The 21,776-nt window shown below is 42.6% G+C and overlaps 1 protein-coding gene across 1 annotated transcript; it reads right to left on the bottom strand.

The window, feature by feature from the left end:
- Nucleotides 1-2,944: 2,944 nt before the first annotated feature.
- CENPV (centromere protein V) lies at nucleotides 2,945-21,531 on the bottom strand. The gene is made up of 5 exons (XM_066599511.1): nucleotides 21,009-21,531; nucleotides 10,672-10,770; nucleotides 9,131-9,200; nucleotides 5,455-5,569; nucleotides 2,945-3,193 (listed from the first exon to the last, which is right to left on the bottom strand). The coding sequence occupies exons 1-5, from the start codon at nucleotides 21,290-21,292 to the stop codon at nucleotides 3,069-3,071; spliced, it is 693 nt and encodes a 230-aa protein (XP_066455608.1). The 5' UTR covers nucleotides 21,293-21,531; the 3' UTR covers nucleotides 2,945-3,068.
- Nucleotides 21,532-21,776: the final 245 nt, after the last annotated feature.

The raw sequence follows: 21,776 nt of genomic DNA, 5'->3' as shown, positions 1-21,776 counted from the left end.
CTCAGACTAATATCGCACTTGGCCGTACGAATACAGCTTTCTGGAAGTTTTATGTGTGCGTTTTTCTCTCAGCCAAATACAGAAGTGGATCTTAAATAGAAGGGAGTATAGCTGACACCACTCTGGTGCCCTTTCCAATCCACTGTCTGATGTCTGAAGACATTCTGATTGAAGGCTGTACAGCTCCGATGTCAGAAGACGTCCGGCAGGGTATTCTTACTGTAGATTACTGTCCGCTCTGTTGTCGGGAGCCTCTCCAGCATGTCCCATACTGCAGTACTGTCTCTAGCCAGCAGATGGCACCATTGTATAATGACAGAAAGAGAAAACCTCCTAGAAAACCCTGAACCCAAAACTGGATTGCAAAGGGTTAATATATAAAATAGAAGATGATGTAAATGTATTTATCACTACCGTGTTTCCCCGAAAATAAGGCACCCCTGAAAATAAGACACATTAAGAAATTTGCAGAAATCGCTAATATAAGGCACACCCCGATAATAAGGCATACTAAAGTGTGCAGGCAAGTCGAGAGGCCTGTCCCCTGCTGCCATCCCCGTTGTGTCCTACCTCCTCCTGTGCTGTACGAGTGTGCTGCTGTGAGCTCCCCTTGCTGGCTGGAAAACTCCATACTGTCGTTCTATTGCTGCTGTACATGTCTGCTGTGATGAGCTCCCCCTGGTGGCCGGAGGCTGCAATACCATCCCTGCTTACAAGAGGAACTTCTGTCTGCAGACAGGTACGTTACTTAAATTACAGCCCTTATTTTTTTTTATGGCTCTGTGTGTGAGTCAGGCAACCATATGTGTGATTCTTAAGGCTGGGTTCTCACAGAGTGTATTTCCAGCCTTAGGGGGTGAGCATCACAGTCTCCAGACAGTGTGTGGGAGCCAGGTACTTTACAGCTTTTATTTTTTTGTGGCCCTGTATGTGAGTCAGGCAAATTTTCTGTGCCAGAAGATGATGACATGACTGTCATTGAGTAATTTTTGCTTTGTTTTCACAGTTTGTGTAGCTATATTGGTTTGTGGTGACAACTACGGTTCTGTGCAGTATATACGGTAATAAATGTTCATTTTCTTTGTTAAACAATAAATGGGAATTCTTCTTCATTGAAAAATAAGACACCCCCTGAAAATAAGACATAGCGCATATTTGGGAGCAAAAATTAATATAAGACGCGTCTTATTTTCGGGGAAACAGGGTACTACTTTGTTCTCTTTTCCTGTTTGTAGGTTCTCCTAAATTGTTCAGAAGTTTTCTCACCAAACTAATCTATTCCACAGGACACAGAACCACCACTGAGACCCCCACAGATCTGGAGAATAGGGGCCAATCTTTCTTATTTGTAATCTTGGTACACACCCTGTAAATGCAGGGTCTTAGGGCCCTCTTTTAAAGCCCGATTTTTGGTCCGATGTTACGGGTGCCGATCAAAAAGCATGTTGCTTAGTACTCTTTAACTTTTTGTCTTTTTACATGAGCTTAGAATCACTGTTGCTGGGGACAAAAGGTCATTCATATGATCGTTCATCCTCCTAAGCCATCTGGACCGTTCAGGGGGATGTTAAAGTAATTTGGGAAGGCACATGAAGGTTGCCCTGGTATTTGTTTACTCCGTGGTCCGAATTAAACAAGTAAGCACCAGCTGGCGGAGAGCACTTCAGGCAGTCATTTATTTATAGCCTTTTACAATAGGATGACCTAAAAGCGTAATAACATAGTATATCACCAATCACCATCGAGTGGAAAGGGCGTTGCCAACCAATCATCACAAGGACCAGCTTACATCATGCATACATTACAGATGTGTTAATACTCAGGAAGTTATCCATTTATGGTATTATTAATCACATGACCCATGACATTCTACATTCTTATCCAATCAGTGTAGACCAGCTAAACCCACTAAGGGTGCTTTTAGACGGAATGATTATTCGAAAAAAATCATTCAAACAAGCGAAAGCGAACGATAATCTTTCAGTCTAATTGCAGCCAACGACCACAAGAATCATTCACTTTTCATTCGTTGTTGATTTTATACAGGTATAAAAATCATCGTTGGCTCATTCGCTTATAGTTCAGTTTCAACAGCAATCATTCAGTCCCTCTCATTCACTTATACAGCGAATGTGAAAGACTGAACAATTCTCATTTGAACGAGTCAACGATATGTCTGCCTGTATAAACAGGCTGTACAAGAGTGGAGGAGCTAGCAGGAATGTCATTTGCTCGTTCAAATAAGAATCAGTTAGTCTAAAAGGACCCAAAGTACAACTTCTTAATGGCTCACCTCAGTAACTTTTTATCATGTCTTATGGTAACCTTAATACATTGAAATGAATACACATCTAAACAACTATAACTATTCTAGCTCAGAGCTGTACAATCAGTGACCATTTTTATTCTTGCTGCAAATCAACGATCAGCTGACAATGAGCATTTGCTCCCTTGTTGGCTGACTGTTGTATCTCTTACACAGCTCGACAATTTATGCCTGTTAATTGGAATGTGTAAAAGTATTTCATGAAATGCCAAGGAGAAAGGGGAGAGAGAGACAGTTTTGACCCCTCAGACACTAGAAAGAGGCCACCCACCCAGCTAGCATTGACAGAACCCAGCAGAAGAAAGGAAAAAGGAACAAAATATGCAGATTAGGCTCTGATCACATTTACATCAAAAGGATCTGTTTAAGGGCTCCATTGGCAATATCAGCACATTTGATATCAAAAATAGGGCAGCATGCATAGTGTTTTTGCTGTCAAATGGATGGACACCGCAATGGACCCCATCATTATCTGTTGTACGATGTGGTTTCCATTATAAACACCCTTACACGTATTTGTAGCTGCATTTCATCTAAGGAGGGATTGAGATTTTTTATTTTTGTAATGATAATATACTTTAAAGATTTAGAATAAAAAACGTAACAGAAGAAATGTAATTGAATGTATAGAAAAGATTTAATTCACTAAATTGAAGACAGGCCACAATGGCAGAAATGTATAAAACTAGTAATGGACGGAAACCTAAAAATGACCAAGAATAAAACAACTGTCTGGACACTCTCAGGACTTTGACATGTTGCGAATGGTCTTGTGCTCTTTCATCGCTTTCTCCCACTCTTTCCCGTTTATCTGCTCCACGTGGATGCTGCGCACCGTCCCATCGTCGAGGCAGTGTGAGGCAATGCCTGGAAATACCAAACACAAACAGATATAACAGGTCCAATAAACTGGAATGCAAGGCCGATTAATTTAGAAATAATCACCATAAGATACCGCGAGGTATGTATACAGGTACAGTGGCCACATGGTTAAAGGGGTTTTCTGAGTGTAGATGATTTTTTGAAACATGGGTGCAAACATAGGCAGCCAAAATCACTCATTCATTCCCACTGGTAATCCAGCGCTGCAGCTCCTGTGGTCCTCCCAGTCTTTGTGCATGAAGAACTACCATCTGACCGCTGCAGCGGTCATCTGCCGTTCTCCTGGCATCACAGCTCAAATGCTTAGAGTTATGATGCCAAGAGTAGGGCACATGCCCGCTGCAGCAGTCAGGTTGTAGCCAATCATAAACCAAGTCCAAGAGGACCATGGGAGCTGCAGCAATGGATTTCCAAAAGAACTGGTGAATGTGGATGCGTTTATTGTTTTAACTCATTTAGACCCATGTTTAAAAATTGGCCGCACCCGGTCAACCGCTTTAACATAGTATAGGGTGTGTATACTACAACCATATTGTACTAGGCTACATTCAAGTACAGCAGGGCCATAAAATGAGTGTTAAAAGGGCTGTGCCAAGTTTTAAATGCCCTCAACCCACAGGATATGAGTTGTGTCTGATTGGCGGTCCAACTACTGGGACACCATGCATGAATGAAGTAGTGGTCAAGCATGCGTGCTGCCATTGCGTTCATCTCTATGGGACTTCCGGAAATTTCAGAGTGCTCTACTACTTGGCTTTCTTTGGCATTTGATTACACTTTACTCTAATTATGCGATGCCATCTCATGCAATGTTAGATACCAGACAGGGAAAGGGAGTTTCATGGACGTACAAGAACAGGGAATCATTCTTCATATTATAATGCAATTGATATTGATGTATCACATTCACGTAATGATACATTGTAAGAGTATTGGTCCAAAAAAGCAATAGGAAAAGGGGGGAGAGACAGGTAAGAACTCACTGAAACTAGTCAGTTTCTATGCTATGCTGCTGCATGAATCCTACTACAGAAACTGCCTAGAGGGGAACACAGACATTCCTGTCAAAGATCATCCTCCTGACTGTATAATTATACTCAGCAGCTTACATAGATGACTATAGAAGGTAATAATAATTAAACTGTTCCACAGCAGGCAGAAATGGTATAGCCTCTAACTAATACTGTGCTGATTGATGCATTATAGGATAGATGTGAAAGTGAAACCCCCAAAAATCTCAACATCAAGCTGATGCCAGATAAGCATCAGACAGGAGGTTGCACTACATGGAACTGCCTGCAGTACACAAATGAGACCTTCAAAGTGTGACAAGTAATCAGGTGGGGGGATAGGGATGGAATAATGTTTTTTTTTGCCTGATTGACCCCTTAAAACACTGGTATGACAGAACTATAAGGCTGGGTTCCCACAGGACGGAAATCCCGTGGCTTGGCAGCACCAAAAAACACGATATTTCTGCGGGATAAGCACTGCTTTAAATCCTGCGGCAGTTTGCTGCAGGTTTTGGAGCAGTTCGGCTGCCGGCATTCCATTGCGGCTTTCTCTCCCCATAGAGAGGAGGAAGGCCGCAATGGAAAAAAAAGAATTGACATGCTGTGGCTATCAATTCTGCGCCGCGACAGATTGGTCGCCCCGTGTGGATGAGATTTTTGCTAAATCTTGTCCACATGGCTGGCTAATCCCGGGATAAGGAGCCGCGGGTGGATTTGCCGGAATTTTTGCGGCAAATCCGTCCCGCGTGAACCCAGCCTGAGGCTACCTTCAGACGCTGCGGAAATTCAGCAGTATTTACAGTAATAGTCATGCGGAGGAGATTTCAAAAGGCTAAGTTCACACGGCCTGATATTGCACTCGCCAACATGCGATATTCCCGCGGATGTGAGGTGTTTTTATATCAAAACAGCCTTGCATCACTTTGGGGAAGTATCGATCGCGGAGTGTCTCCCATTGTTTTCAACAGCTTGCTGTGCGATGCTGCCTCCGGCCCCATTGAAGACAATAGGTGATGCGATGCGAAGGCACGCCCAAAGAGAACGTGACGTGATTTGTTTCCCATATGGCAGTAAGATGTGATGCAGGAAAAAAAAAAGAGATTGCTCATGTGTATGAACCCATTCAATCTCGCCCGATTTTTTCGGCTGTGTGGAAACGGCCTAATGGTGCAGAAATAACAGCAGGCATAGCCAGCAGCATAGTGGTAAGTATAGCGGTCACTCATGACTTACCATAGCCATCAGGGTTGGAGCGAGGGGTGTAGAAACTCTGGACGCCGCAGGTCTTGCAGAATGTATGTTGTGCTTTCTTAGTGTTGAACGTGTAAGTGGTGAGGTTACCTGCACCCTGGACATGAAACAGAAGAAAGTTACATGTTTACTGAGATCTTCCTCAAATGTATTTAACAGAAGTCCGATTAACAAGGCATTACAGGATTATCATGTTGTCAGCAAAGAAAAGTTGTTCTTTGTATGATGAAGCGTTATTCAAGTTCTCAATGTACTCTCTGTAGCCGTTCCTCACAGTTTTTAAAATCTCTGCTTGCCGTCATTCAATAAGAATTTCCAAAGTTGAATCCTATGAGATAAAAATCCGGCCAATAGTAATTAAGGCCCTATGGTAATCGTACCCCGTCAGTGGTCCATAGTAATCGTACCCGCTGTCAGTGGTCCATAGTAATTGTGCCCCTTATCAGTGGTCCATAGTAATCGTACCCGCTGTCAGTGGTCCATAGTAATTGTGCCCCTTATCAGTGTTCCATAGTAATCGTGCCCCTTATCAGTGGCCCTATAGTAATCGTACTCCCTGTCAGTGGTCCATAGTAATTATGCCCCTTATCAGTGGCCCTATAGTAATCGTATCCCCTGTCAGTGGTCCATAGTAATTGTGCCCCTTATCAGTGGCCCTATAGTAATCGTACCCGCTGTCAGTGGTCCATAGTAATCGTGCCCCTTATCAGTGGCCCTATAGTAATCGTACCCCCTGTCAGTGGTCCATAGTAATTATGCCCCTTATCAGTGGCCCTATAGTAATCGTACCCGCTGTCAGTGGTCCATAGTAATCGTGCCCCTTATCAGTGGCCCTATAGTAATCGTACCCCCTGTCAGTGGTCCATAGTAATTATGCCCCTTATCAGTGGCCCTATAGTAATCGTACCCGGTGTCAGTGGTCCATAGTAATTGTGCCCCTTATTAGTGGTCCATATTAATCGTGCCCCTTATCAGTGGCCCTATAGTAATCGTATCCCCTGTCATTGGTCCATAGTAATTATGACCCTTATCAGTGGCCCTATAGTAATCGTATCCCCTGTCAGTGGTCCATAGTAATTGTGCCCCTTATCAGTGGCCCTATAGTAATCGTACCCCCTGTCAGTGGTCCATAGTAATTGTGCCCCTTATCAGTGGCCCTATAGTAATCATACCCCCTGTCAGTGGTCTATAGTAATTATGCCCCTTATCAGTGGCCCTATAGTAATCGTACCCGGTGTCAGTGGTCCATAGTAATTGTGCCCCTTATCAGCGGTCCATATTAATCGTGCCCGTTATCAGTTGCCCTATTGTAATCGTACCCCCTATCAGTGGCCCTATAGTAATTGTACCCCCTATCAGCTGTCATTCAATGAATGGCCAATCGCTCAGCAAAACAGACTCAGCACTGTCAGGGGGCAGGGATTTTTAAATCCCCGGCCAGCAGAAAGTGCTTCAGAGCAGTGTGGGGGAGCCAATGAGAAGATGCGCCGAAGCCCCGACAGCGGCTGAGAGGTGATGTATATATTTTTTATTTTTTACAGCAGCTAGGGATGAATTTCAGGGAAGGGCTTATATTTCAAGCCCTTCCCTGAAAATCACTGCGGTGGTTGCCTGCATCCCATTGCTTTCAACGAAGCGCCAGTAGCGCCGGCCCCATTTAGAGCAATGGGCACGAAGCCTCAGTCACGCATTTTGAACATGTGTCAAGCTTTTCTTTTTGCGCACATAGGTGTGCAAAAAGAAAAGCTTGTCTGACTGAGCCCTTAGAGTGCAAAATCTCTGTAACTGAGCATTATGGAAGAGGGCAAATCTGCATGGCAGAGGGTGAAATCCTCAGCAAAAATTCACACATTGCGCTCGTTCACATCACCGTTTTTTATTTCCGTTTTGCATCTCTGTTAACCCCTTGAGTGGCAGGTTTCCTACCACCCTGTCGTGCCCACCAGGGCAGGTTTTTTAAAATGGTCTAATCATTGAATTTCAACTAATTTTGCAGTTGCGTCTCAAGAGCCATAACTTTTTCATTTTTCCATTGACATGGCCATATGAGGGCTTGTTTTTTGCGGGACAAGTTGTGATTTTTTAAACAGGGGGGAGGAAAAAAAGAAATGGGGAAAAAAGAAAAAAAGGGGCCATGTCATTAAGGGGTTAAATAATGTATTAACTTCCTTCTCTGGGTCATTACGACGCACACGGATACCACATGTGTGATTTGTATTTTTGATTTTTTACAAAGTAAAGGGAGACAAGTGTTTTTTTAATTTTTTTAATAATTTTTTTACTTTTTTTTTTTTTTGTCCCTTTAGGGGACTTCCACAGGGACCCATCAGGACCCCTGATCACATTCCTGGGGTCCGATGGTGACAGCCCTTTACATGCTGCAGTGACAACCCTTTACATGCTGCAGTCACATAGACTGCAGCATGTAAAGGGTTAACACAGCAGAGATCGGAGGTTTTCTCTGATCTCTGCTGTAAGAGCTAGTACCTAGCTGTCCTCTGACAGCTAACAACCAGCTCTCCCTGCCACAGAGACCATCGGCTTGCTTCTGACAAGCCGATGGTCTCTATGGCAACTTGTAAACAAAGCAGGACATTGCCGACATGTCGGCAATATCTTCTGCTGGTTTTTCAAAGCCCTTGCTTTGTTCTCTGTGTGGGTCTGTGCAGGCAGAGCACACTGTCACAGCTTGTAGCATTGTGCTCTGCAGCTCCCATAGTGATACATAGCCCGGATATCTTCCGGGCTATGTTGCTATGAGCAGTGGAGCTCCTCCCGGAAAATTTCCGGGCGTGCCACTCAAGGGGTTAAAGGTGGCTGTATAAACGGAAACAACCTATTTTATGTGAAGTCCTGTTGATCTCAGTGGGATTTCCTGAACTTCAGTTCAATTCTGTTTGATTTACGTGTTTTGTCTTGTTTTTTAGAAACATTAGCGCAGCAGTCTGGGCTATTATTTCTGTTTTATAAAACGGAAATCAAACGGATCAGTTTTATTTCACATTATAGTCAATGGGTGACAGAATTAACCAAAAAAGTTTCCATTTTTAATCAGATTTTCATGTCTGTTTAATGGATTGGTTTTTCAATGAGCGTGCGCAGAATGTTGGAAAGACAACTGAATAAAATGGCTGCAAACGGAAACAAAGTGATAGACACTGTCCGCTTTTAACGCATCTGTCTACCGGATCCACTAAAAATCATGGCAGCAGTGGGTTTTCTGAAGGACCATTCCAAGTAATGGTCTGCAGTGAACAAAACAATGTCCTGCTGTGAAGAGTATCCGGTGCTCCAGTACATACAGCACCGACTGCCTCGGTAAGCGAACCCCAGAGTTTATCATTCCCTACATTATATTTGGATTATTGGATTGTGGCTGCTCACTGTCACTTTTAGAGTACGTTCACACATGGTGGAAAATCTGCACCAAAATCTGAGTAAATTTCTACACCAAAAACCCTCCAATTGAAATGGTGGAATCTGCTGTGGATCCAACTCACAATCTGCACCAGACGGTGCAGGCTTTGATTGGATTGTTGGTGCAGATCCGTACCAAAATTCAAGCACGAAATATATTGCAGATTTTAGTGTGGATCTGCAACAAAATCAGCAACATGTGAACATATGCAAATTTTAAGATAAAAACACATGCATTTACCTTCAGTAACTTGAAGCGCGATGAAGGGACGATGAAATGGCGATTCTGCTTCTTTACACAAATGCTGCAACTAAAATAAAAATTTAGAATGAATAAAAACAGCGCTGCTCACAGCCAATCATCATTCTGAATGCAGAAGTCACATGACCCTGACACTAAACAACGAAAGTTCTGTCTTAACTTCTCATTATACAAAACTAATGTATTTGCAGATTTTATTCAGTAAATACAGCATGTGACAACATTCACAATACAAATCCTTTCCTAGAGCATGGCTCTGGGTAAAACTACTACTAGGTGACAATGCTGCCGAGTAGAAGGAAATTCCTCCATAATGTCCATAGCGATGGAAAATATCCATCAGATGCAGAAAGATTAAAGTAACCCAAGATCCCGAGACAATTCCGGAGGGCAGTGTAATATTACCAGACTCTCTTTTTTCTTGCCATTCTGCCAAAGGGTCGCCAGGGCACTTTTCGGACTTCCAAGATACTCTCACTATCCGATGTGCACGCTGCTTTTAGATTGGCCAGCAACGCTCACAAGAGCAACGCTTGCTAATTGGAGAGCAGTGCACATCGAGCAGTGGTATATCCATCTTGGAAGACCAAAAAGGGCCCTTAGGAGCAGTGAGTCCATGGCAGAATGTCAAGAAAGGGGAGCAGTGGCTAACATTACACCACCTGCCAGTCCCTAGTTGAATCGTTTTTCTGGAGAAGCACAATCCACACCATATGAATAGAGAAACGGTAGCACCATGTAATGTTACTCCCCCTCTGGTCCTAGGAAAAATGTCCCAGGAGACGAGGGGCACTTTAAAGGAGTAAGCCAAGATATAAAATTATTTCCTCTCTTATGGAGAGGGAATGAATGACCCTCATGATCGGTGCAGGTCCAATCTCCAAGGATCTTGAGAATAGGGGTGCTGAAGGCGCCTACATAAATTAGGGAGTGGCCATGCATGCGCATCAGCACTCCATTCATTTCACTTACAGTGCAAGAGATTGTTGAGTGCTTGTGCTCAGCAATTTCTGAACTTACCATTAACACGAATAGAGCAGGGGTAAGTATGCGCAATCACCACTTTATTAATGCAGGGCCCTTGAGGACACTCATTCTCAAGATCGGTGAGGGTCCCAGCAGTTGGACCCTGACTGATCATAAAGTTATCTACAGGATAGGAAATAACTTTGAAACTTAGCAAAACCCCTTTTTAATGGTCTAAACATTTTTTTTTAGTATAGAACGAGCTTTTACACCCAGCAAAAAATGAAGTGACTCCGCAGTACGTATGACGGCAACTAACAATTTTGGATATTTCACAAAAACACAAAAGTGATATTTTTTTCCTTAATCTACAGAAACTAAACACAGACGTGTCATGTAACATGTGACTCATGTTTATTAGCCGTACAACCGCGTGGTGGGTCTATACTTATGTTACTTTCTGCAGGCACAAATGCAGAAACAAGAGGAAGCTCCGCAGCGCTGTACTCTCGCTGACGCAGGAGTGACATTCTCTGTGCCGTTCTTAGACTTACTTGCAGTCAAAGACATGGAGGTCAGCAGATGCCCAAACCTCAAAACGAACCGCTCCGCAGTGACATCCTCCGCTGTGCTTCACCAGCCCTTTGTACTCACTGCGGAATGACACAAATAATATTGTTCACATCGTCTGCATTCATAATGTAACCCAAGTAACATTCAGCTCGTTAGCCCTCGTCTTTGGACTAACGGGAACATCCTGACGCACTTTTAATAGAGAAGAATTTTGTGTTCCAACCGTTTTAAATTGTTGAAAATGCAACAATTTCTAAAAGAAAAAGCTGAAGTTCAACCAACAAATGAGAAAACCCACATAAGGATACGTAAACGAATTTAAAAACTATCACCATTTAATGGTTTTTTCCACTTTAAATAAAATGCAATTTTTTTTTTGAGAACAGGGAGAGAAAACATCAATTCTGCCATTGTTTTTTTTTTTCAGCGTTAATCATGTAGCATAAATGACACAATACATTTTTTCTGCGGGTCGGTAAGATTACGACGATACCAAAATCATTGTGATTTTCGTTAGATTTTTCCACAATAAAAACGCTTTTCTTTAGAAATTATTAGTTTTTTCTACATCGCTGCATTCAAAGTCCTAGAACTTTTTTATTTTTCGTTGGAAAGAGATCTCTGCGGTCTTGTTTTTTGCATGACGAGCTGTAGTTTTTATTTGCACCATTTTGGGGTACATACACCTTTTTAAAATCACTTTTATTGCGTTTTTTGGGAGGCAATATGAAGAAAGTAAGCACTTTGCCTCAGTTTTTTAGGGGTTTTTTTTCACGTTCTTTTACGTGCAGGTTTTTTATACAAATATGGGAAGGAGCGCAAAAAAAGGTTTTCTTGTAATTTTTTTTAACGTTTTTTTTTCTACACTATTTTAATTTTATTTTTTTACACTTTTTATTTTCCTGTAGAGGACTTAAGCCATAACAGGTATCATCGCTATGATCCTCTGTACTGCAATGCCTTATTACTTGTAATAGCGATCATAGGCAATGGCAAGCCGGGAAGACAGTATCTGGTGTCCTATTGCCATGGCAACCCATGGGCCCTCCACGATTACATTGCAGGGACCTGATGATGTCACAGAGAGAGCTCCAATCATTCTGACATCTCTAAGGGGAGAGAAGGGACCCCACAGTGACAGGCAGAGAGGGACACAGATCTCCGTTCTTGAGATCAGCTGGGATCCCAGCAATCAGACCCCCACTCTATCCTGTGGTCATCACAGCCAACACATGAACGGAGACTAATTCTATTCCTGCCATGAAGCTCAAGGATGTTAGCAATAGCGTGGGCTTCAGGATTGCGGTAAACCCAGTGCACACCACTACTTATGAACTCCTGCCATAAAAAAGGGCTATACTGCGCTTGTTAAGGGATTATTATGTACCTCCAATTATATAGAAAAAAAAGGTTATAAAGCTTCTAAATAAAGTGCACAGTGGATTCTGTTTCTAAGTAGCAGCACAGACCGGCCGTGGTGCTCCAGACAGCTCAAAGCTATGCAGTAGGAGACAGGACTCGCTCTGTTCTCCGCTGCTCCAAATACCCAGAGGAGAAGGCAGAGGTGGTTTTCAACCACTTCTGTCTTCTCTCTTGCAGGGTAGATAGCATTCAATGAGCGCTATGTAGCGAAGAGGGAAAGCAGAAGTATTACTTCTGCTATTCAACCCAGCGATCATGTGACTGCCAGGTGCCCCCTGCCAACGCAGAGCTGCAGGGTCCTCACAGACCCAGATCAGCTCTGTTAGTGACTACTGTCACTGCAGGAGATACTTTCCCCTATAACTTGGGTTCCTATGGATGCCCCAGCTACAGTAGAAAAGTGTGAAATTTAAAAATAAAGGACATCATGGGGATCACAGGTGTTTTAAAAAAATAGTTACAAAAAAAAAAGCTACAAAAAAAATAAATTACAGAATAAAATAAAAATAATTTAGAAAAAACTGCCCCAACGCCGACGCCAATCAAAACCGTTGCTATATGCACTCTGTAATCTGAACTATATCATCAATGATGAACTATATCAAAACATCCGAAACAAAATGAGGAACACATTCCTGTACTTTATTTTTGCATAAATATACTAATTTTAAAAATAAATTTCTTTTTCAATTGTTTTTTTTAGCTTTTTACCCCCCATAAAACTAAAAAATGGGGAAAAGATTTGGTGAAAAAATATAGAAATAAATAGCCCTATGTGTCATGGAAAAATAAAAACCTGCAAAATACTTTTGGTAGTTGGAAAAAAAAAGATAGGGCCGTAAAACCACCATATGGGTAAAATCCGTAAAAAGTATCTGGTCCTTAAGGACTAAAACATCCTGGTCCTTAAGGGGTTAAACGGACAGTTGTTCATCTGTGAATGGAGGCGGATGGCCTCCATTAACTCAGCATTGATGTCCTGTATAAAAGCACAGTGGTGATCATAGCTGGCACGGCTGTCGGGCGCTTCGGCGCATACTGGTCGTCCCGTGTAAAAGGGGCTTAACACATACAAAGCTGTTGAAAAAATGTGCTTCACAGTTCAGTGTTTTTGGCCTACGCCATGTTCATCCAGAAGGGGGCACCGGTATTAAAACATTTCCTCCATTTTATAATAAAGGCCACATTCCGAATTAATTTGTACCGTAGATTGGCTGCAATTGTTTTTTTTAGTTTTGATTCCAGTAACAGTAAAACATCCTCCTAGAACTCAACATGAAGCACCATCTTGGCTGCTCCAATAATCGGAAAACACCCAATTGGAAAATGTAAAATTGACACCTCCTAAAAATGAGGATAAATGTCCTGTAGTGGTAAGCGGCGTATTATATACTTCCGAATACGGTCCCTACTTGTGACGCCAGCGCCCCGTGGTGTTAGTAACACAATGTTTCATCTCCACTACTAGTACACAGATAATTGGAGTATACAGAATATCAGGCCCCTCATGGTGCCAGCGTCCCGGCCATATGGCACGGAGGGTCCAGGCATGTGGGTATGATTTATCAGCTGCAGTGAATGGTGTCTGATTCAATTATTTACCCTCCGCTGGTCACAAATTCCTAACAACGCACCAATTAAATAGATACGGCGAGGCCCCGAGCAGAGGGACAGATTACAGCCGTCTATGTAACCTTATACCCAGGACACGTGTGCCAACCCTCCGCTTCAGCACTGCTGTATGCAAAGCGTAACTAAGTCGAAAGGTGCGCCAAAGTAGTTCACTGTAATTGTACACTAAAGCTTTTTGGTTTTAGCATGTCGACTAAATACAAGAAAATAATAAAGCAAAGATTATCACATAAGGGATGGGCCACGGAGAAGTAGCCCGGCACCATACCCTTATGAAAACCATCTAAAAAAAGACGAAAAAAAAGACAAATCTTTGTTGCCCATAGCAACCAATCACAGTGCAGCTTTCATTTTACTTCGGCAGTATACAGAATGAAAGCTGTGCTGTGATTGGTTGCTATGGGCAACAAAGGTTTTTTGGTTTTTTTTGACAGTCTTCATTAAGAGTCTGGGTCTGTGCCCATTCAGTATATTGTAAGGTGAGATTGCTTATTATAGAGGAGTTGTTCACTCTCCTGGCATGTCTATTTCAGTTAATATTTGTCTTACCTAATGATATAACATTTTTTTTCTCTCAATAATATACATTGGGCCGTTCCTCTGTTATTCCTCCTGGACATGTATGAATAACACTGATATTATCAATTATGGAGGCAGAAAGTGGGCATTATTGCTTATGTGGGCAGAAAAAGGGCATTTTTAATGATCGAGGCAGAAGAGTCAGCATTATTACGGATGGGGGGCTGTGGAGCGGGCGGAGAGTGTTCTAACCGGCCGCCTTCATTTACAGTAAACAGGCCGTCATTCATAGATGAACAACTGCCTGTTTATGCAGGCCGATCGTTGTTTGATGTTTATGTTTGCATGATCTATATGATGAACGAATACCATTCATCATTGAGACCGTCAGGCATTTACATGAAACGATTCATACAGATTCCCCCCCGATCCAGCGAGAATCTAAACGATAATCATTCAATGTATCGGGGCTCTGCTCTGCTGTGAGACGTCTTGGAGATTGCAGATAACATCACATTGTAGATTCAGTTTCTTGGATTGCGTCTTGTAATTCTATAGGCATAAAAGGCGCCGACAGGGGTGGAACAGTATCGGGTGAATGAGTCCCATCTTCTACCCCCCGAATTTCTAAACTGTTTGAAGACCTATTAGGGTCTATTTACATGAGTAGTTTTTTTTTGTATTTTTTGTTCAGGTTTTAACCACAATTTCCACTGCGAAACCAGGATGATTTTAACTAAAGCCGGCTTCAAACGGGCAAGATTCGTCCTTTGGGGTCATATACATGAGCGATCTTTTTCCCGCATCACATTGCACCGCGATGCGAGAAGCAAATCGTGGCGTGTCCTATCTTTACGCGTGCTCTCGCATCACATCGTCCATTGTTTTCAATGGGGCCGGTGGCAGCAGCGCACTGTGAGAGGGATGCGAGGTTTCCCATTGAAAACAATGGGAAACAGTCCACGATCCTCTGCCGCAACTATCAGTCGCGATGGAGGATCGCTACTTACCCAAAGCGTTTTTGACACCAAAACGCGTCGTATCCGCGGGGATATCACATTTTGGCGAGCACAATATTGTGCAGAGTTTCACGGCGCGCTATCGCACTCACCCGTGTGAAGTCAGCCTTACATGGCAAAAAGAAATGCAAAAAAAACTACTCCTACGTATTATGTATACCCTAGCACAATCAATTACCGGCTACTAAGGAAAAGCCGCCATGCTAGTTGGGTTTGGCGTCTAATATTCTGAAGATCTAGCGATTCTTTCACATGAGGCAGTGAAGGAGACTTAGCAAAATATGTGCCACGAAAAAGTGAAGTTGTTGCTCATAGCAACCAATCGGCTTCCAACTCTCAATTGTCAAAGGCCCTAATTTAACTCCTCATCAGTGCAGCCAATTTTAACCTTTATGACCTGGTATTTTTACCGTTTTTTTTTCCCCCCATCTCTATCATCTCAGAGCTGTAACCTTTTTTTCCCCGTTGATGTAGCCATATGGGGACTTGATTTTTACGGATCAAGTAATGGCATCATTCTGAGGTACACATAATGTAATTTTAAAAAATGGAAATTGGAAAAAAACAACTTTATCCTGCAGTTTGATTACAGTGCTACGAAATTTGTATAATGTTTTGTATCTTCTGTTCTCTGTTGCTGCCTTCACAGCGCCGTATCATTGTAGTTTTGCCGCACCTGTACAAGGACTCACTTATTGCAGGATGACCTGTAGCTCTTATTGCTACTATTTGGGGGTATAGTTGACTTTTTGATTTGTTTTTTATTCTATTTTTTGTCTGTCTTTGTTTTATTTTTACAGCATTCACTGTGCAGGTTGAATAACAGGATGACTTTGTAGTTCAGGTCGCTACGGGGGGGCCGATACCGCAATCTTTTGTATCAATTAGATTTTCCACAAAATGAAAAAAAAGTTTTTGTAGTTTTCTTTTTAACATATATTGTAACATTTTATGAAACTTTTATTAGTCCCACTAGGGGATTTGAACATGTGATCGGTTGCATAATACGTTGCAATACTTATCACCCCTGACAAGGTATGTAGGCTTCTATATGCCATAGCAACCGAACGGCAGACCTGCAGCACCCCCACAATGTTTTTCGGGAACACAACACATTTTTCAATTTTTTTAGATGTTTTTTCTTTCCAAACCCCTGTATCACGGAAATCCGGACTAAAATCCAGACAGTTAGTGCAGATCTTCATGCGGAATACATGCAGGAATTCTGCCATTTTCTATTACACATCAAAATACAGCCCTTTAAGAAAATCCACAGCACAACTCTCGGCATCCGAGCCGGACGATGGGATTGTATACGTTACATTCTCCGACTTCATATAAAAGACAGAAATTGGTGCCGTTAGCCCCATGGGAAAAATGTTCTTGTTCTCAGACGGGCCGATAAATGGTTGAACAATTCTAGTTTAGTGTAAATGTTCTGACTGAACGACGAATGAGAATTTGTTCGCTTCCCGTTTGTCGTTCGCTGTCTGCATGCAGAAAACTGAACGACGGATCGGCCGTGTAAACAGGCAGTCATTCACTTATGATCGACTGCCTGTTTACTGTGAATGGAGGTGAGCACACCGGAATGATCCCCGACCTGCTCCACCCCCATTCACTAACGATGATTGTTCCTGCGTAGAACCACAAGAATGAGTATTGCCAGGACGACTTGTTGGGCATCTGTGCCCAACAAGTTGCCCCATGTAAAAGGGCCTTAAGGCTCAGCTCACAGCAGCGTTTTGTTTTCCGCTTTCCTGTTCAATCTAAAGAGCTGAAAAAGGGAAAAGAGAGATCCGGTAAAATCCCCACTGATTTTAACGGAAGTAATTTATTTTAATATTTGTTTGTTTCTGTCTGGATTTTAATTTTTTTCAGATTTTTTTTTTTAAAGGACTGATCTGCAGGACTTTTTACCTGTCCAAAAAAAAAAAACTGCACGGAACGGATCACTGTGAGCTTTTTGTTTTACATTGTACTCTATGGGGGACGGAACACAAGTGGAAGGTATTTCGTTTGTGTTCCGTTTAACGGCTCCATTTAATAATAACCGCATGAGCTGCTGGAAAAGAGAGCTACATCGCAATCGAGCAAAAAAAGGGATGTGCTAAAAACTGTTCCAAACTGATGCCAGCCGGAGGAACTACCCGTTTTTTGTTTGCATCAGTTGGACATCGTTTTATTTGTTTTGAAAAGAAAACAATAGATCAGTTAGGGCTCGTTAGTTAGGGCTCATTCACGCTCTCGTTAGCCTCAGTTAACTATTTACGTTTCTCTGTGAGCAGAGAAACGGAAGTAAAAACGGAATTACAGGTTTCCATTTTACACCCCATTTATTTAAATGGTTTTTTTTTGTTTTTTTTTAACTGCAGTGTTTCCATTTATTTCCATGCAATTCTGTTTCGTTTAATTCCTATTTTTTTAAACGGCTGCGCTATTTGTTCTGTTTGCAAAATGGAAATGGAATGGAATGAAGAATGGAATGGAATGGAACGAAGCCGTTTTTTTTGTAAATACCATTGAAATCAATGGGGAATAAAATGGAAACATTTAATTGATTTTTATTTTTGCTTTTCTGCTATTTAAATGGAACAGAGAAACGGAAACAGTTAACTGAGTGAGAAGAAGCCCTTCTTAGCGGATGAAGGGACACTGATGTGAGCCCAGCCAGATCAGCAGGTCCAATTTTGGTCCATGAAAAACATACCAATTCTAATCCATATGTACATCTGCGTTGCATGCATGCAAAAAAAAAAGAAAGAAAGTGAATTTTTTTCTATATTGGTTCAATAGTAAATAGCGCAGACTGATATCCGTGTGCGCCTTATTTTTTTTGCATTGCCTCAAAAGTGTCACTGATATCTGAGAAATCGGACCAGAATAGGATATGCTGCTGAGTTTTTTTTTGTACACAGGCCATTGGTACATGCTAAAACGAAAAAGAAAAACTGTCTGCTGTCCGTGTGACAGTCAACTGAAAACACGAACAGCACACGGATGTGAAAATAGCCCCTGTGAATAAGGCCGGCTTCACATAAGTGTATTTGCACATGCAATACGCAGTGAATAGAACACATTGATTTTAGTGGGTTTGTTCACCTATGCTTTTTTATGCCTTTTTTTCTGCACATTTCGGTCGCACAAAAAAACCCACCTTAGCTTGCTTTATTTTCCTGCGCATTTGTGCACCAGATGTCCCCATAGAAGTCAATGGGGATATGCAATATGCTAGGAGATGCGTGAAACACTGTGGAATTCCGCAGGAAAAAGAACACATCTTGAACTCATTAAAGTATTTAGTAATTTCAATGACTGCGAGTATCGGTCATTGATGTCGAATACGCAAAAAAAGCAACATTCGTTCGGCAAAAATGTACTGCTCATGCGTTTGCAAATATGCATACGCTCTTGGCAAGCCAGTTAGTCCTAAGAGAAACACAATGAAAGTCTCACAGATGATGATGCCTTTTAATGGTTAACAACAATAACAGAAACGGTCCCTTCTATTCTTCATCTACCTCCGTGATGAAGAGGTCGGAGGCGGACGGGCGGCTCGCACTTTAACATCATTATGATCATTTTTGTTAACCATAAAACATATTGCATCCACAAGAATATAACTGTGCTTCTCTTCGGACTCGTCCGCACCAGCGTTGGGCTCAGTTAAGCATTTCCGTTTGAAAAGCAGAGAAACGGACATAAAAACGAAATTAAACGTTTCCGTTTTGTTCCGCATTGATTTCAATGGGTTTTCATTAAAAACGGAAATATTTCAGTTTATTTTCATTTAATTCCGTTCCACAAACCAAAACAAATAGCGCAGTCAGCTATATAATATTGTTCAATGGTTAGAAGAAATCTGCCATGTATAATGCAATGTACAGCGCTGTGATATCGACTGGCAATCAGCGATTTCTATAGAGAACAGGAGGAGGATTGTGCGGCCTCTGGGGGTGACAATCATACCATGTGATAACCCTGATGGGCTTATTATTATACATCAGCTATTCATCATGGATGGTCGGGCTATACTTCTCAATTATGAGCTTTGTCTTCAGATATCACGCTGCCATTTTGTGCGAGGAGGTACAGTATATACAGATATTATATGACCACAGATTGGAAAGAGGAATGTGTCGCTTATTGAAGAGTCAAATCTGTGATCACATGCTGCAACAATATCCAATAAATGTAACAATGTATCAGTGAGTCCCCCCTCCCCCCCCTCCCTTACTACACAGAGATCAATGGAGGACTGTGAATCCCGCTCTTGTAATCACCGAATCAGCTCCCTGTTATACAACATGATGGAGGCTGGTGGTCAGACAAAGAAGACACCTGGAGACCCCCTAACCCGAGACGAAAGAGACCCTTGTGTGATCTGCCGCCATGGCGTCGGCTCTGGTGCTGATGATCACAATAGGAGTTCTAGAATAACATACAGTGCCATGTTCTGCCATATCATTAAAACTAGAATGCCATAGAATAACACAGTGCCATTTTCTGCCATACAATAACATAGAATGCCATCCTCTGCCATGGAGTAACATGCATATAGAAACATGTTCTGCCATACAATAACACACTGTGCCATACTCTGCTATAGAATAACATACAGTAATATGGTCTGTCATAACATACATACAGAAACATATTCTGCCATGGAATAACACACAATGCCATCCACTGCCATCAAATAAAATACACATAGAAACTTATTCTGCCATGGAATAACATAGCGTGCCATTTTCTACTATATAATAATATTCAGTGGCATATTCTGCCATAGAACATAACCGTGCCTTATTATGGTATGTAATAACATGCAATGAGTGCCATATAATAACATTCAGTGCCATGTATATAATGAAATACAGTGAGTGCTATATAAAAACATTCAGTGCCATCTTCTGCCATACAATAGCATACACAGACATATTCTGCCATACAATGCTGTAATGTCATACAATAACATTTATTGCCAAATAACAGCATAGAGTGCCATATTCTGCCATATAATTAATGTAATAATGCCGTATAACATTTGGTGCCGTGTTTTTCAAAACAACAACATACAGTGCTATCTTCTGCCATATAATTAATGCCATATAATAACATTCAGTGCCATGTTCTGCCACACAATAGCATAGAGACATCTGCCATATAACCACATACCATGCCATCTTCTGCTATATAATAACATTCCTTGCCATGTTCTGCCATAGAACACAACAGTGCCATATTATGCTATATAATAACATACAGTGAGTGCCATATAATAACATTCAGTGCCATTTTCTGCCATACAATAGCATACACAGACATCTTCTACCATGCAATACTATATCATACAATAAGATTTAGTGCCATATAATAACATCCAATGCCATGTTTTTCAATACAACATTCAGAGCCATCTTCCCCATATGATAGCATTCAGTGCCATCTTCTCCCATATGATACCATTCAGTGCCATCTTCTCCCATATGATACAATTCAGTGCCATCTTCCCCATATGATACATCCAGTGCCCTCTTCCCCCATCTTATACCACCCAGTGCCATCTTCCCCCATCTGATACCACCCAGTGCCCTCTTCCCCCATCTAATACCACCCAGTGCCCTCTTCCCCCATCTGATACCATCCAGTGCCCTCTTCTGCCCCAGAAGGTGGTGTGCCCCCCTGCCACCACCTCTCGGTACCTGTGCCGTCCAGCTACTTACAAGGAGTCTAGCAGAAGTTTGGCCGCATCCTCCGTGCTGAGACTTTGCTCTCGGATGAAGTTGACCCAGCGCTCCCTCTGCGCCCCCAGCTCCAGCACGGCCGGGCACTCGTCCTCCTCCTTCTTGTCCTCCACCTGTTTCTTGATGGCCGCCTTCTTGGCTTTGCTCTTCTTGGTGGCCGCCAGCTGGACCGCGGCTCTGGGCGCCTCGGCCGCCGCCGCCGCTCTGGTGTGCCGCTCCGTGATCGCCGCACGTTTCGGGGACGGTTTCTTCGCCTTCACCATCCTGCTGGTTGTCGCTGTGGTCGCTTCCCGGGAGACAGGCGGCTGCACCGGAGAACACCGGACGGACGGCAAGACGCTTTTTTTTGCTTTGTTTGGCAGATTCGATCCCTTTTTTTAATTCACTCGCTTCGCTGAACATCCAGCAGGGGGCAGAAGAGGGCGCCTTGTGGAGGACAGAGCCGTCCCCGCCATGTTGTAGGCTGGTAGTACCCACATGTACTGGGTGCCATGCCAGGCTCCAGGAGTGCACTTAGCAGATCACCAACTAGTGGGGACTATGGGGGCAGCTGCCACCTGGCTGTAACCCTGTCACTGCTGGGAGGGTGACAAGTGCCGCTCACACAGCACTGAGGACAATTAGGAGTTTAATGGTTACAATGTATCCCTTCTAATGTAGCACGTATAACAGGGGGGGCAGCACACACTGGGGGGTTACCAACAGACAACCGCTCCGGGGGCTTCTGCAGTGACAGGCAGCAGGTGG

This window comes from Eleutherodactylus coqui, chromosome 4, assembly GCF_035609145.1.
Source record: "Eleutherodactylus coqui strain aEleCoq1 chromosome 4, aEleCoq1.hap1, whole genome shotgun sequence".
Taxonomy (NCBI): Eukaryota; Metazoa; Chordata; class Amphibia; order Anura; family Eleutherodactylidae; genus Eleutherodactylus; species Eleutherodactylus coqui.
This window is presented reverse-complemented; position numbering and strand designations above follow the sequence as displayed.